Source organism: Simochromis diagramma, unplaced genomic scaffold, assembly GCF_900408965.1.
Source record: "Simochromis diagramma unplaced genomic scaffold, fSimDia1.1 OVJJ01000370.1, whole genome shotgun sequence".
Classification (NCBI taxonomy): domain Eukaryota; kingdom Metazoa; phylum Chordata; class Actinopteri; order Cichliformes; family Cichlidae; genus Simochromis; species Simochromis diagramma.
The window spans coordinates 1,212,973-1,224,744 of record NW_024387012.1 but is presented as its reverse complement, the minus strand read 5'-3'; the positions used below and the strand labels follow the sequence as shown (position 1 = coordinate 1,224,744).

Genomic DNA, 11,772 nt, shown 5'->3' with positions numbered 1-11,772 from the left:
GTTTTTCCAGGTCCTGTTGAGACATCAGATCTTTTATCCTTGAAATATTCTTGAGGTGATAGTAAGCTGACTTTGTTATTGTCTTAATGTGTTTTTCTAAGTTTAGGTCTGCATCCATCACTACACCCAAATTTCTTGCCTGGTTTGTGGTTTTTAGATGTATAGATGTATAGAATGAAGCAATAATAAAGAAAGTAAGTAATTATGATATCACTGAATCAGGCAGTCAAAAGGAAACTATATTTACTTTAGTGAATATCAGATATTGCCAATATTGTGCTGGTTACAACAATGTTTGGTTTTTTTTTGTTTGTTGTTTTGCTATTAGTTGAACTTTTGCCAGTAAAAAAAAGAGCCAGTGACACACATCAGAAATCGTATTTAAAACAAACAAAATTATATGTCTCATTGTCTCTCTGACTGACCCACTCATACTGTCCTCCACTCTGCATGCCCACAGCCACGTCACACTCCTCAGTCTTTCCCTCTCTGCTCCACCTCTCATAGCAGACCAGTTTGTCATTGACCCAGAACCACAGATCCAGAGTGCAGGAGTAGCGCAGGCCGAGCCAGACAAAAGGACTCGAGGCATTCTTGGCTCTCACCTCTGCCCATCTCTGTTGGTAAGGGTTAGTGATGGAGACCAGTCCCCTGTGAGACTCTCTGCAGTAATTCAAGGCCTCCTCCCAGGTCTTGTTTTCTTTGATCAGGATGATTTTATCTGCCATGAAGAAAAAAACAACACATTGAGTTGAATATATCTGAGCTGTAAACATGAGAAACTCTCTGTGCTGTTTATTTTATTCCAATGAAACAAAAACTACATAAAGCTTGTGTGTTACTCTGCCCTCAGTAGAAAACAGTATAATAATGTTAATGAACTTTGTGCAGGCAGGTCGACAACATCCTGAAATATTTATGTTTTTAAACTATTAGGAATCCAAAACAACTTCTCTCCATATTTACAGACAACAGAGACTTTAAAACGTTGGTTGAACCTACCAGTAGCTCAAAGTTATCCCACAAATATTTAAAGTCATCTGACTGTCAACTAAGTGTGTTCAAAAACACATAAATATTTCAGGATGTTGTTATGAGATGAATTCAGCAAACATGCAGATGTAGGAGGAGGAAAAATATACAACATGTTCAGCTGGATCTTGTCAGTGATTCCAGTGATCCTCCTTTTAGAGAAACCAGTCAGACACATGTTGATAAAAACTCACCATCATAACAGAAGAAGGGTTTTTCTTTGTCACATTCATCAGAGCTCCAGTTTCCTGATCTGTTTAACAGAGTCATAGCACATTTCTTGTTGCTTTGTTCATCATTGAATAACTGCATGTCCCAGTATCTGAAAGAGGAATCACTCCCATCTGACCACCTCCAGCTGTCTCTGAACAGACCGACCCATGCACTAAACGTAGCTGTAATCAGGGTCTTCATTTCTTCTCCATCTACCTGATCGAGTCCACTGGCCAAGTCAGTGTAAATTGATCTGCAGTAGCTCTGAGCCTGTGTCCAGCTCATAGATGTTGTTATCAAATACAATGTTTTATTGTCTTTCTTCTTTTCTGTAAAACAAACAGAAAAACACACAAAGACATCCCTCAATTATTTGTTTGTCTTTTTTCTCAATTTACAATTATGTTATTGCATTATATTTTTATATCATGATATTATAATAAGATTTAATATTATTCACATCTCCTCACCATCGTAGCAGATGAACCACATAGTAATGTCACATGAAACATCTGCCAGCTTTTTATCTCCATTATCGTATCTTTTCCTCCCACAGTTTCCAGGATATGGCTCATTACCAGTTCTTCCATTCAGATTCCAGCTGCTGTCATTATGAATGTATTTCACTCCTGGCAGAGACCAATGCCACATCCTGTTTCCACCTGTGTTGTTCAGTCCAATCCAGGCTTCTCCTTGATTCTGTGCAGAGTTACGGAGTCTGCTCATGTCTGTCATGTCAAACACTTTGGCCAGGTCTGTATATTTCTCTCTGCAGTATCTCTGTGCTTCAGACCAGCTCTTGTTTTCTTTAATAAAGTGGTACTCATACAGGCGGCATGTAAAGAGGCAACACTGACCTGAAATACAGAAATATGATAAACAAAAAAGTCACATTAGCAAATCAAACATAAGGTTGAAATTGTCACATAAATGAGACTCTGACTGCAGTGATTGTGCACATATGAGAAGACTGAGTGAATCTAAGCTAAAGTCCTTTATTTGCCAGTTGCATTCATACAATAGGTCCAAGTACATGGGCAATCTTGTACAGAGCTGAGAGTAACAGTCAAATAACTACAAATACACACATACATATAAGGTATAAAACAAAGTGCCTGCAGAGGTATTATATAAGATTTTTTTTAAAACAGAATAAAAAAAAAAAAACATGTCAAGTAGTAATCAGTAGTAATTAAGTAGTAATCTACAGTCATTTTATTTAAATTAAAATCCACTTACCCATCAGAATAAGCAGAAACAGACTCCACTGCATCTTTGATCTGACAGATGAAAGTGATGTTTTATTTCTCAAGGAAACCAAGACTTGAACAAAACTTCTTTGATGCAAACTTTATGTCAGGAAAGAAAAGATGGATTAAACAGAAGGCTAGATAAAGAAAAATAGTGTGAACATTATGAACCAGAACAGAAATTAATTCATTTTTAATAATTCAGCAGCTCATGGAGAAGGTAATGAAACCATGAATGTTACTCATCTTGGAAGTTCTTGTTATTTTAAGCTCACAAGTCTTTTCAGTAAACGTCGTGCAAGATAAAAGTTTCTTTTTTGTAGCACATGACACAACATTTTCAATATTCTCTACACATCACCTCTGTACTACATACATTAAATATATTACAGTTTTTAAACTTACATGTGATAATTTCTTCTCTATCCGACGTGTTCATGAAGACAGCTCTCAGGTAAATATTGAAACACAGTATAGAGAGCTCTTTTTGTCCTGGTCAGGATTTGAATATTAAAATAAAAGTCTGACACTCCCTCTGAATGAATGATCCACTGATGTGAGGGATTTTTATATTCCAGTTATGAAAGATGTCATTTACATTATGAGAAAGAGAGACAGAGAAAGATTCATCATGTGCTTGGTGATATGATGCAGGACTGTTGGATTACCAGGATAAAATTTCTGCTTCCTATATTTGAGTCATTTTAATAAATTTGACTATTAAGGCACACCGAGTAGCTAACTCTACTTCTGCTTTCGCTCATAAACAAATTCTGTGCTGTGAGTGGGATCCAAACATCATGCTCAGTGAAATGATGTCTATTTTTGTGTAAGGCATACAGACTTTAACATGTGACCATCAGGCAGTGTCATAGAGGCTGAGATCTCTCGGCTCGACTCTGGCCAGAAGTGAAGTGAAAAGATGTTTTATTTCTGTTGTGGGCCGTGCTATCCTCTATGCTGTTGCATGCTGGGGCAGCAGGTTGAGGGTCAGAGATGCCAACAGACTAAATTAACTGATCCACAAGGCCGATAAAGTTGTGGGGATGGAGCTGGACTCCATTAAGGTGGTGTCTGACAGGCAGATGTTGTCCAAGAAAAAGACAATGTTGGATAATACCTCCCACCCACTCCATGACGCACTGGCTAGTCACAGGAGCACATTCAGTGAGAGACTGAGATTACCAAAAAGCACCACAGAAGGAAATCATTCCTGCCTGTGGCCATCTCCCTGTACAACTCCTCCATCTAACACACTATAAACACTGCAATAGTTACACCCTGGCCACTTTCTCATTACTTTCATTGCATTACATCCTGCAACACCTCGACCGCCCGGGAACTTATGCCAGGGTCCTGTTTGTGGACTTTAGTTCGGCTTTTAACACCATCGTGCCTGAACTTCTCTCCTCCAAACTCTCCCAGCTCAGCATGTCACCAGCTACCTGTCAGTGGATCACCAGCTTCCTGACAGATAGAAAGCAACAAGTGAGGCTGGGGGAGATCACCTCTGAACCTCGGTCCCTCAGTATTGGTGCCCCTCAAGGATGTGTCCTCTCACCACTACTCTTCTCCCTCTACACTAACTGTCATTAATCGCTGTGCGGCAGGCAGGAGTTGGACCCAAAATGCAGGCACTCAGGTACGAAGTTTAAACACAAAGAACTCAGCTTTATTCGCTGGCAGGAGAAAGTCAAACAAAGCAAACTAAACCCACAGAGAGACACAGGGAGATCCACACAGCATGAGGGACGACGCGACACTGACTCAGAGAAACACAGGGTTTAAATACACTGGGAAGTAACGAGGGGAATGAGACACAGAAGGAGGGCACAGCTGGGAGAAATCAGGACTGACGAGACAAGCAAAGCAGGACACATTCACATAAGACATGGACTTTCAAGGTAAAACAGGAAGTATCACACAGAGACGCAAACTTGACACAGTGGAGACAGCAACTAAGAAACACAGAGACAAACCATAAGGCAGAGGACTCTAAGAACCGAGAGACACAGAGGGGAACTCAAACATGCAGACACAGACTTACACAGAACAGAGGGGACACAGAGAAACATGAAGGGCAAGGGATCGAAACTAGAAACCATAGAATAACTCACACAAGTACAATAATACAAACATCACAAAGAACTAAAAACGCTGGGTCAGGAGACCCAGGACCGTGACAGTACCCCCCCCCCCCCCCCCCCTAGTAAGGGCTGGCTCCAGACAGCCCAAAGCCAGAAAAACAAAACCAAACAGAAAACAACCCAGGGCGGGCAGCGGGGGTCCAGGACGGAGGGCACGGAACAGAAAACAAAAGCAGAGCACAGCAAACACCAGAGCCCAAGAAAACAGCCCAAACACAGGGCAGTTCAGGGGGCCGACCATGCGGACGGCAACGGCGGTGGGGAAACAGTTCAGGGGGCCGGCCGCGCGGAAGGCAGCGGCGGCGGCGGAGACGACAGAGCAGTACAGGGGGCCGGCCGCGCGGAACGCAGCGGCGGCGGGAAAGGAGACGGAGCAGTTCCGGGGGCCGGCCGCATGGAAAGCGGCGGCGGCTCTCAAGTGTCAGGCGTACTGGCCGAGGCTCAGTGGGCACAGGACCAGTCAAGGCAGGACCAGACGGGGATGAAGACTCGGAGGAGGCCGGACCAGACGAGGATGAAGACTCTGAGGCTGCAGTTGGCGAGGATGATGACGCTGGTGGAGCGACAGGAGGCTGAATGGGCCCCTCGGACCCTCCAGCGGAGACGGGAGGCTGAACGGGCCCCTCGGACCCTCCAGCGGAGACGGGAGGCTGAACGGGCCCCTCGGACCCTCCAGCGGAGACGGGAGGCTGAACGGGCCCCTCGGACCCTCCAGCGGACGAGGCGGGTGGCGGCGCGGGTGGCAGCGCGGGTGGCGGCGCGGGAGCCGCGGAGTGCTGGATGGACTCCTCCGAGCTTCCAGCAGGGGCTGATGTAGAGCCAGAGGGTATTGGGACCCCTGGCTGAATTTTAAGCTGACCAGAAGACTGTACTGCATATATTAAATGCTGTAGTCTGGTTTCTACAGCACGGCGAAATTCCCTCCCCTCATGTTCGAGCCACAGATGCAGGAGTCTTTCCATGGAGTAGATTATGTCCAGACGCAGTTCTTCTGGTGGGTTGAGTGCTGCTGGGTCCATGTCTGGTCGCGTCGTACTGTCATGAATCGCTGTGCGGCAGGCAGGAGTTGGACCCAAAATGCAGGCACTCAGGCACGAAGTTTAAAGTTTACAGATGACACCACTGTCATTGGCCTCATTCAGGATGGTGATGAGTCTGCATACCGGCAGGAAGTTGAGCGGCTGGTACTCTGGTGCAGTCAGCACAATCTGGAGCTGAACACTCTTAAGACTGTAGAGATGACAGTGGACTTCAGGAGACATCCCTCAACTCCACCCCCCCTCACCATATCAGGCAGCCCTGTGTCGACTGTGAAGATCTTCAAGTTCCTGGGTACAACCATCTCCCAGGACCTGAAGTGGGAGACCAACATAAACTCCATCCAAAGACCCAGCAGAGGATGTACTTCCTGAGACAACTGGGGAAGTACAGTCTCCCACAGGAGCTGCTGATCCAGTTCTACACTGCAGTCATTGAGTCTGTCCTGTGCTCCTCCATCGCAGTCTGGTATGGAGCAGCCACTAAACAGGACAGGAGCAGACTGCAGTGGTCTGTACGGGCAGTAGAAAAGATCATTGGCGCCCCCCCCTGCCCTCCATCCAGGATCTGTACCTCTCAAGAACCAGGAAACGGGAAAATCATCACAGACCCCTCACACCCTGGACACAGACTTTTTGACCTGCTGCCCTCTGGCAGACAGGACAGAAGCCTGCAGACCAGGACCACCCGACATAGGAACAGTTTCTTTCCCCTCGCCATCTCCCTCCTAAACAGTTGACCTGTCACACTGCTCCCACTGCCAGACTGCAACTGCACCTTATGTACATTCTGTGGTATTTATTCCACCTCATTTCTGTATTCTATGCATATAAGTTTAGATTGGTTATTTATAGTTTGTTTACACAGCTTTGTGTATGTATGTGTATGCATGTGTAATGTATATATAGACATGTGTGCGTGTGTGTGTGTGTGTGTGTGTGTGTGTGTGTGTGTGTGTGTGTGTGTGTGTGTGTGTGTGTGTGTGTGTGTGTGTGTGTGATTTACATTGCTGTGCTTGAGAGCCTCCATCTACCGGAACCAAATTCCTTGTATGTGTCTGCACATATACTTGGCCAATAAACACGATTCTGATTCTGATTCATATATTGCTTTAGTAAGTATCCAAAACATACAAGTTTCATTTATATAATTTTTCAAGGAATCTTATATCTGTTTTCACTCTTGTATGCTTTTCATACAAGTTTCACACAAGACAGATAGAAACTTAATAAGATTTATATACATCTTTTCCATATGGGTGTGTAGCTAGCACATCATTTAATACCAGCTAGCCCAACTACAGTAAACCTACAAAAGCCACTGCTATTATGTTTTCTGTCTTCGTTTATGCCGGAAGTGATAGCAGAGCTGTACGTTTTAATTTTTGCTGTGGCGGTTAAGATGTCGGATTTTTGGCTTCACGACCCTCCTTTGTGGTTCGTACATGTCGAAACTCAGTTTGCTCTTCGTGGCGTTTCGGCCAACGACACGAAATACCACCATGTGGTTGCCTTGCTGGATCCACTGTCCACCCGCCATGTGATGACCCTCATCTGGGATCTCAAGGGAAATACACCGCTGTCAAGGTGCTGCAGCGTTGCTACTCCCTCTCCGATGCAGAGCGGGCCAAGAAACTCCTCTCTCTCCCAGGCCTGGGTGATGGTACCACTCTCGAGGTCATGGAGAGCATGCTGTCCTTGCTAGGAATGGATGACGGCAGATTCCTCTTCACTCAAGAATTCCTCCAACATTTGGTGGTGCAAGCTGGTAAGCCTGGTAAGCGTACGCGTACCACACTTTGAGAAAGACTGAACTAGAAAAACCAATCATCTCAAATTTTTACTTTTCCCATGAAGTATTTGTTAGTGCTCATTACAAGGCAAATGAGTCAATGTAAAGGTTTCTTTGACACAAACTGATACCAGATGTTACTGTTGTTTTAAATCAGGGATGTCGAACTCCAGGCCTGAAGAGCCAACAAGTTTAATATGAACAACGGAATTTTTTTTCAGCAGTATCACTCAGATGTGTACAAGTGTCATAAAATAGCAGATTCACTCATTGCACTCCTTTGTATGCTTACATATAAATATAATATATAAATAATATAAATAATATAAATATAAATGAAGAAGTTCACTCTTGTGAAGTTTTCATTGTTTACACACAATGGGTGTAAACAATGAAACTGAAGTACAAAAAACAGAAAAGAAAACAAAGAGCACCAGCCACGGAGCTAAGATATTTCACTGCACTGTCAGGTATCACCTTTATTAATAATTCATTATATTTCACATCATTGATCATTAATAAAATAATTACAAATATGCAATCAATAAATAAAATATAGTTGAAGTATTTTTCCCTTGTACAGCATTCACACTGAGTTACTAAGTTTAATGTGAACAACTGTCTGTGAAGGTCCTCAGTCATCCAGGTCATCGTAGTCTAAGGAGCTTGGAGAGAAAAGCGTCTGGACTTCTTTAAGTTGGTTGAATATGTGAACAACTGAATTTTTTTTCAACAGTATCATGAGACAATACACACTCACGCATATGTGTACAAATGTCATAAAATAGCAGATTCACTCAGTGCACTCATTTCTACATTTTACATATAAAAATAACTTTCTTCTCTTTCTACAGGAACTAAATTCTTCTCATGACTGATGTGTGACAGAGTCATTGTGGTAGCTACAAACTTGCAGCCACTTGCGGCCCACGTCACCTCTACTTGATGTGAAGAAATATAATGCAATTTGGCCCTTGAAGGTTTTTTTGTTGTCGAGTGCGATGTTAAAATAAGTTCTTTAACCCTTTAAGACCTACCATAGAACCAAGTCTGCCAGAGCTTATATTATATTTTTACATGCTGTGGAGCCATTTTTGGGAGCATTTCAAGTTGATATACATCAATACGACCATTATAGCCCAAATTTTAATAATATGTATGCATTAAGTGCATAATAATTACATAAATTGCAAAAAAGTGCAATAAACTACAAATAAATTGAAAATCATTTTTGTTTTTTTTAACATATATTTCTAGTTAGAGAAATTTAAGAGGCTTATCCCTCAAAACTCTAAATACAAAAAAGTTGCACAAAATAGTTTCCCACCACAGGAAATTTATTTTGAGTGTCTTCATAGTTTTATTTTTGAAATACACCAATTTTTATATGCTGCAGGAAAAACGAAAATAAATATTATTCTGCAAATTTGCAAAAAAAACAGCATATGCATCAAAATAAACTATTTCCAACAGTGCAATATGAGTCCTAAGCATCCCAGAAACAACACAGAAAGTCATAAAGTCAAAGATAACTTTTAAAAACACCAGTATAGGCTTATGAGGCCCTGATGGTAAAAAACTACATTTCCGCGAAAATGACGTCACTTCCAGTTTAGCTGATCGGATCAGCAAAGCGTGTTTCTGGAATATTATGTTTTTGTTGCTGCAAGCGCTTTTTATGCAGTTTTTGCAAAGCTATATGTGGAAGGAAACTGTGACCTAGTACAAGCTGATGGCATAAGATGTAAGTACAACTCCTCTGGTTTCATATGCAAAAAAAATTATTGCGCTACCTTACGTGGTTGCAGCGCTACCGGGATTTAAAAATAGTTACGCAAAACAGAGTGTGCCCGCTCCGACCGGTTTTAAAGGGTTAAAACCCCAAAAATGATTTCATATGAAGGCAATATGTCACAATGTTTGAAACGGACTCACATGCAGACCAGGTATCCTTGATAAAGAGAAAGTGTGTTTATTTACAGGGAGACACCAGGTGAGAATATATATACAGTGTGGCGGGGGAAAGGGTCCGGGGCTCCAGGGTCCAGGGGGAAGCAGGGAAAAATCCAATAAACGCTCTCAAATCAATAGCAGAAGTGCTGCCACGTGTCTGCCAGAAAGAGAGGACCAATTTGTTTATTTCATAGTTCAATGAAAGGCTTCAGTTAGTTAAGAGTTAGGAAAAAACAATTTGCATTCATGTTTGCAGTTTTGTCTTGTTATACAATATTTCAACTTTAAAAAACAAACAAAACACTGTTTACGGAAATGTTTGTGGGTGTTTGCTTGTTTGTTTGTTTTGTACACAAAAAAACAAAACAAAACAAAAAAAACACTAAAGTGGCCCTCCAATGAGATGACAGTGCCAGCAGTGGCTCACACCTCATTAAAGTTTGAGACCCCTGGTCATGTTGTTGAAATCACACAGTAAAGTGATCTTTGCTTACTTTTTGATGTTTCGATCATTTTATTTGCCTTGAAGTTCTCTTTCAAATCAAGCACCTGGAGCAGATTCTTCTCATATTTTGCAAAGCATCGCCTCATCATGACACTGACACACATTTTTATATAAACCAGGAAAATACTGAAGTTTTTAGGATTTAGAAACAAAGCAAGGTATGATATGCAAAGTTGGAAACTCGTTTTAATAACTGTCTAGTCAAAGGGTTTGAGAAATGTCAAAAGAAAAAAAAATGAAAATAAAGTTATTGTGGTTAAGGCTGCAAGCACATTAGCAGAAGTAAAGAACTGTAGTTCATGCAGTTATTTGTAAATACAAAACAAGCTATTTGTATCTGTGAACAGCTTTGTAGATTGTGATCCTTCACTGCCAGGTAACTTCTGCTTTATTATTTATATATTTTATGAAGGAACATTAAAGTGACCTTTGCTTACCTTTTGTTGTTTTTTTTGTTTGTTTTGTTTTTTAAATTAATTCTGTTACACTATTAGAGGTGTGTTTTAAATCCAAACCCTCGAGCAGATTCTTCCCATATGCTACAACATTGTATCTTTATTACACTGAAACATAATCTATGTTATTTTTATATAAACCTGGAAATAATCTGAAACTCTTAGAATTTAAAAACAAACTTTTTACTCTCTGCAGATTTTCTCATATTTACAGTGGAATTATTTTAACCTGCACAGTGTTTTCCTTTAACTTTACAGTAGTCAGTGTGTGCACACAGGAAACACAGACCAGTTGTGTGCATTGTAACTCATTAAACGTGACAGCCCTCAGCCAATCAAGTCATTTCTTCAGATCAACTTTAAAAATGTGCTTAATTTAAAGATAGCTTTTTCAAATGAATTAAAAAGAAACATGTTGACCCTCACTAAGAGTTCTGCCTTGTGGTTTGTGGGAAAAACTTCATAATGCAGCAGAATAATGAACCCAGTCACACCTTACACATCTTTACACGTTTAAAAGCAAACAGTGCTGACTGTGATGGACTCATTACTGACTTCTCTTACAGATAACTGAACTCAACCACACTGATTATTCACAGGGGTGCAGAGAAAGGCAGCACCATCCTCACATACATGACTCACAGTATCAGGTCTGCACAAACTCGTGGGGTCCATGCATCGAGAGTGTTGCTGTCAGTACAGTAAAAGTGGGAGTGGGGTCAGGGTGGGTGTTTGGAGTGGGTACTTTATCTGACTTTATATAACGAAAGTAACATGAACATCCCATTCATTATCTAGAACTTTCTTCCATATAGCACAAAGTGACACACTTTGGAGAAAGTGTGCAGCAGGAAGAAAGTCAAACACACTGGCAACATCTAGAGGACAAATAAGGAATAACAGTCTGAAAAACTACAACATCAAATAAATTTTACTCTTTTAGGCTACGTTCACACTGCAGGTCTTAATGCTCAATTCCGATTTTTTGATCAATCCGATTTTTTTGTCTGCTTTTTCACACTATGAATAAAATGTGACAGCAAACGCGCTCTAGTGTGAACGCTCAAAGCGGCCCGCATGCGCAACAGAAGATGTCACACACAACGCGCTCTGTTTAGACCCAGAGCAAACAGTATTGTTTGACTGATGGCCCTTAATATAAAGACTTCGGACTTCACGTTTCCCAATTTTTGCTTTAAGTTATTTTGTTATTTACATAATAATGTAGATAACCTAATAATTATCCTTATTGCTGTTTTAGAGAGGAGCGGTGCTTCAAAGGATAGTTGCAGATTTCTGTCAGAATCTGCAGATTATGCAGTACAAATAAAATGTTCACGTTTCTCCAACGTTGTCTTTCCAACAGTTTCACCGGATGGCCAGGAAGC

At 41.5% G+C, this 11,772-nt stretch overlaps 1 protein-coding gene across 2 annotated transcripts; it reads right to left on the bottom strand.

The window, feature by feature from the left end:
• Positions 1-310: 310 nt before the first annotated feature.
• LOC120739339 (macrophage mannose receptor 1-like) lies at positions 311-3,004 on the bottom strand. 2 transcript variants are annotated; one of them, XM_040041092.1, is made up of 5 exons: positions 2,901-3,004; positions 2,485-2,594; positions 1,716-2,102; positions 1,227-1,574; positions 311-721 (listed from the first exon to the last, which is right to left on the bottom strand). In XM_040041092.1, exons 2-5 carry the CDS (start codon positions 2,516-2,518, stop codon positions 369-371), a joined length of 1,122 nt encoding a protein of 373 aa, XP_039897026.1. In that variant the 5' UTR covers positions 2,519-2,594; positions 2,901-3,004; the 3' UTR covers positions 311-368. The 2 variants fall into 2 exon arrangements, with proteins under 2 accessions (XP_039897026.1, XP_039897027.1); XM_040041093.1 differs by having other exon boundaries at positions 2,485-2,525; positions 2,901-2,979.
• Between the last annotated feature and the right edge of the window lie 8,768 nt (positions 3,005-11,772).

Excerpts from the sequence above, each read along its gene's own strand:
- LOC120739339 (XM_040041092.1), bottom strand. The coding sequence starts at position 2,518 with ATGCAGTGGAGTCTGTTTCTGCTTATTCTGATGG. Across the intron at positions 2,103-2,484 it reads GTTTCTGCTTATTCTGATGG|GTCAGTGTTGCCTCTTTACA; the intron begins GTAAGTGGATTT and ends TCTGTATTTCAG. Across the intron at positions 722-1,226 it reads ACCCTTCTTCTGTTATGATG|ATAAAATCATCCTGATCAAA; the intron begins GTGAGTTTTTAT and ends TCTTCATGGCAG.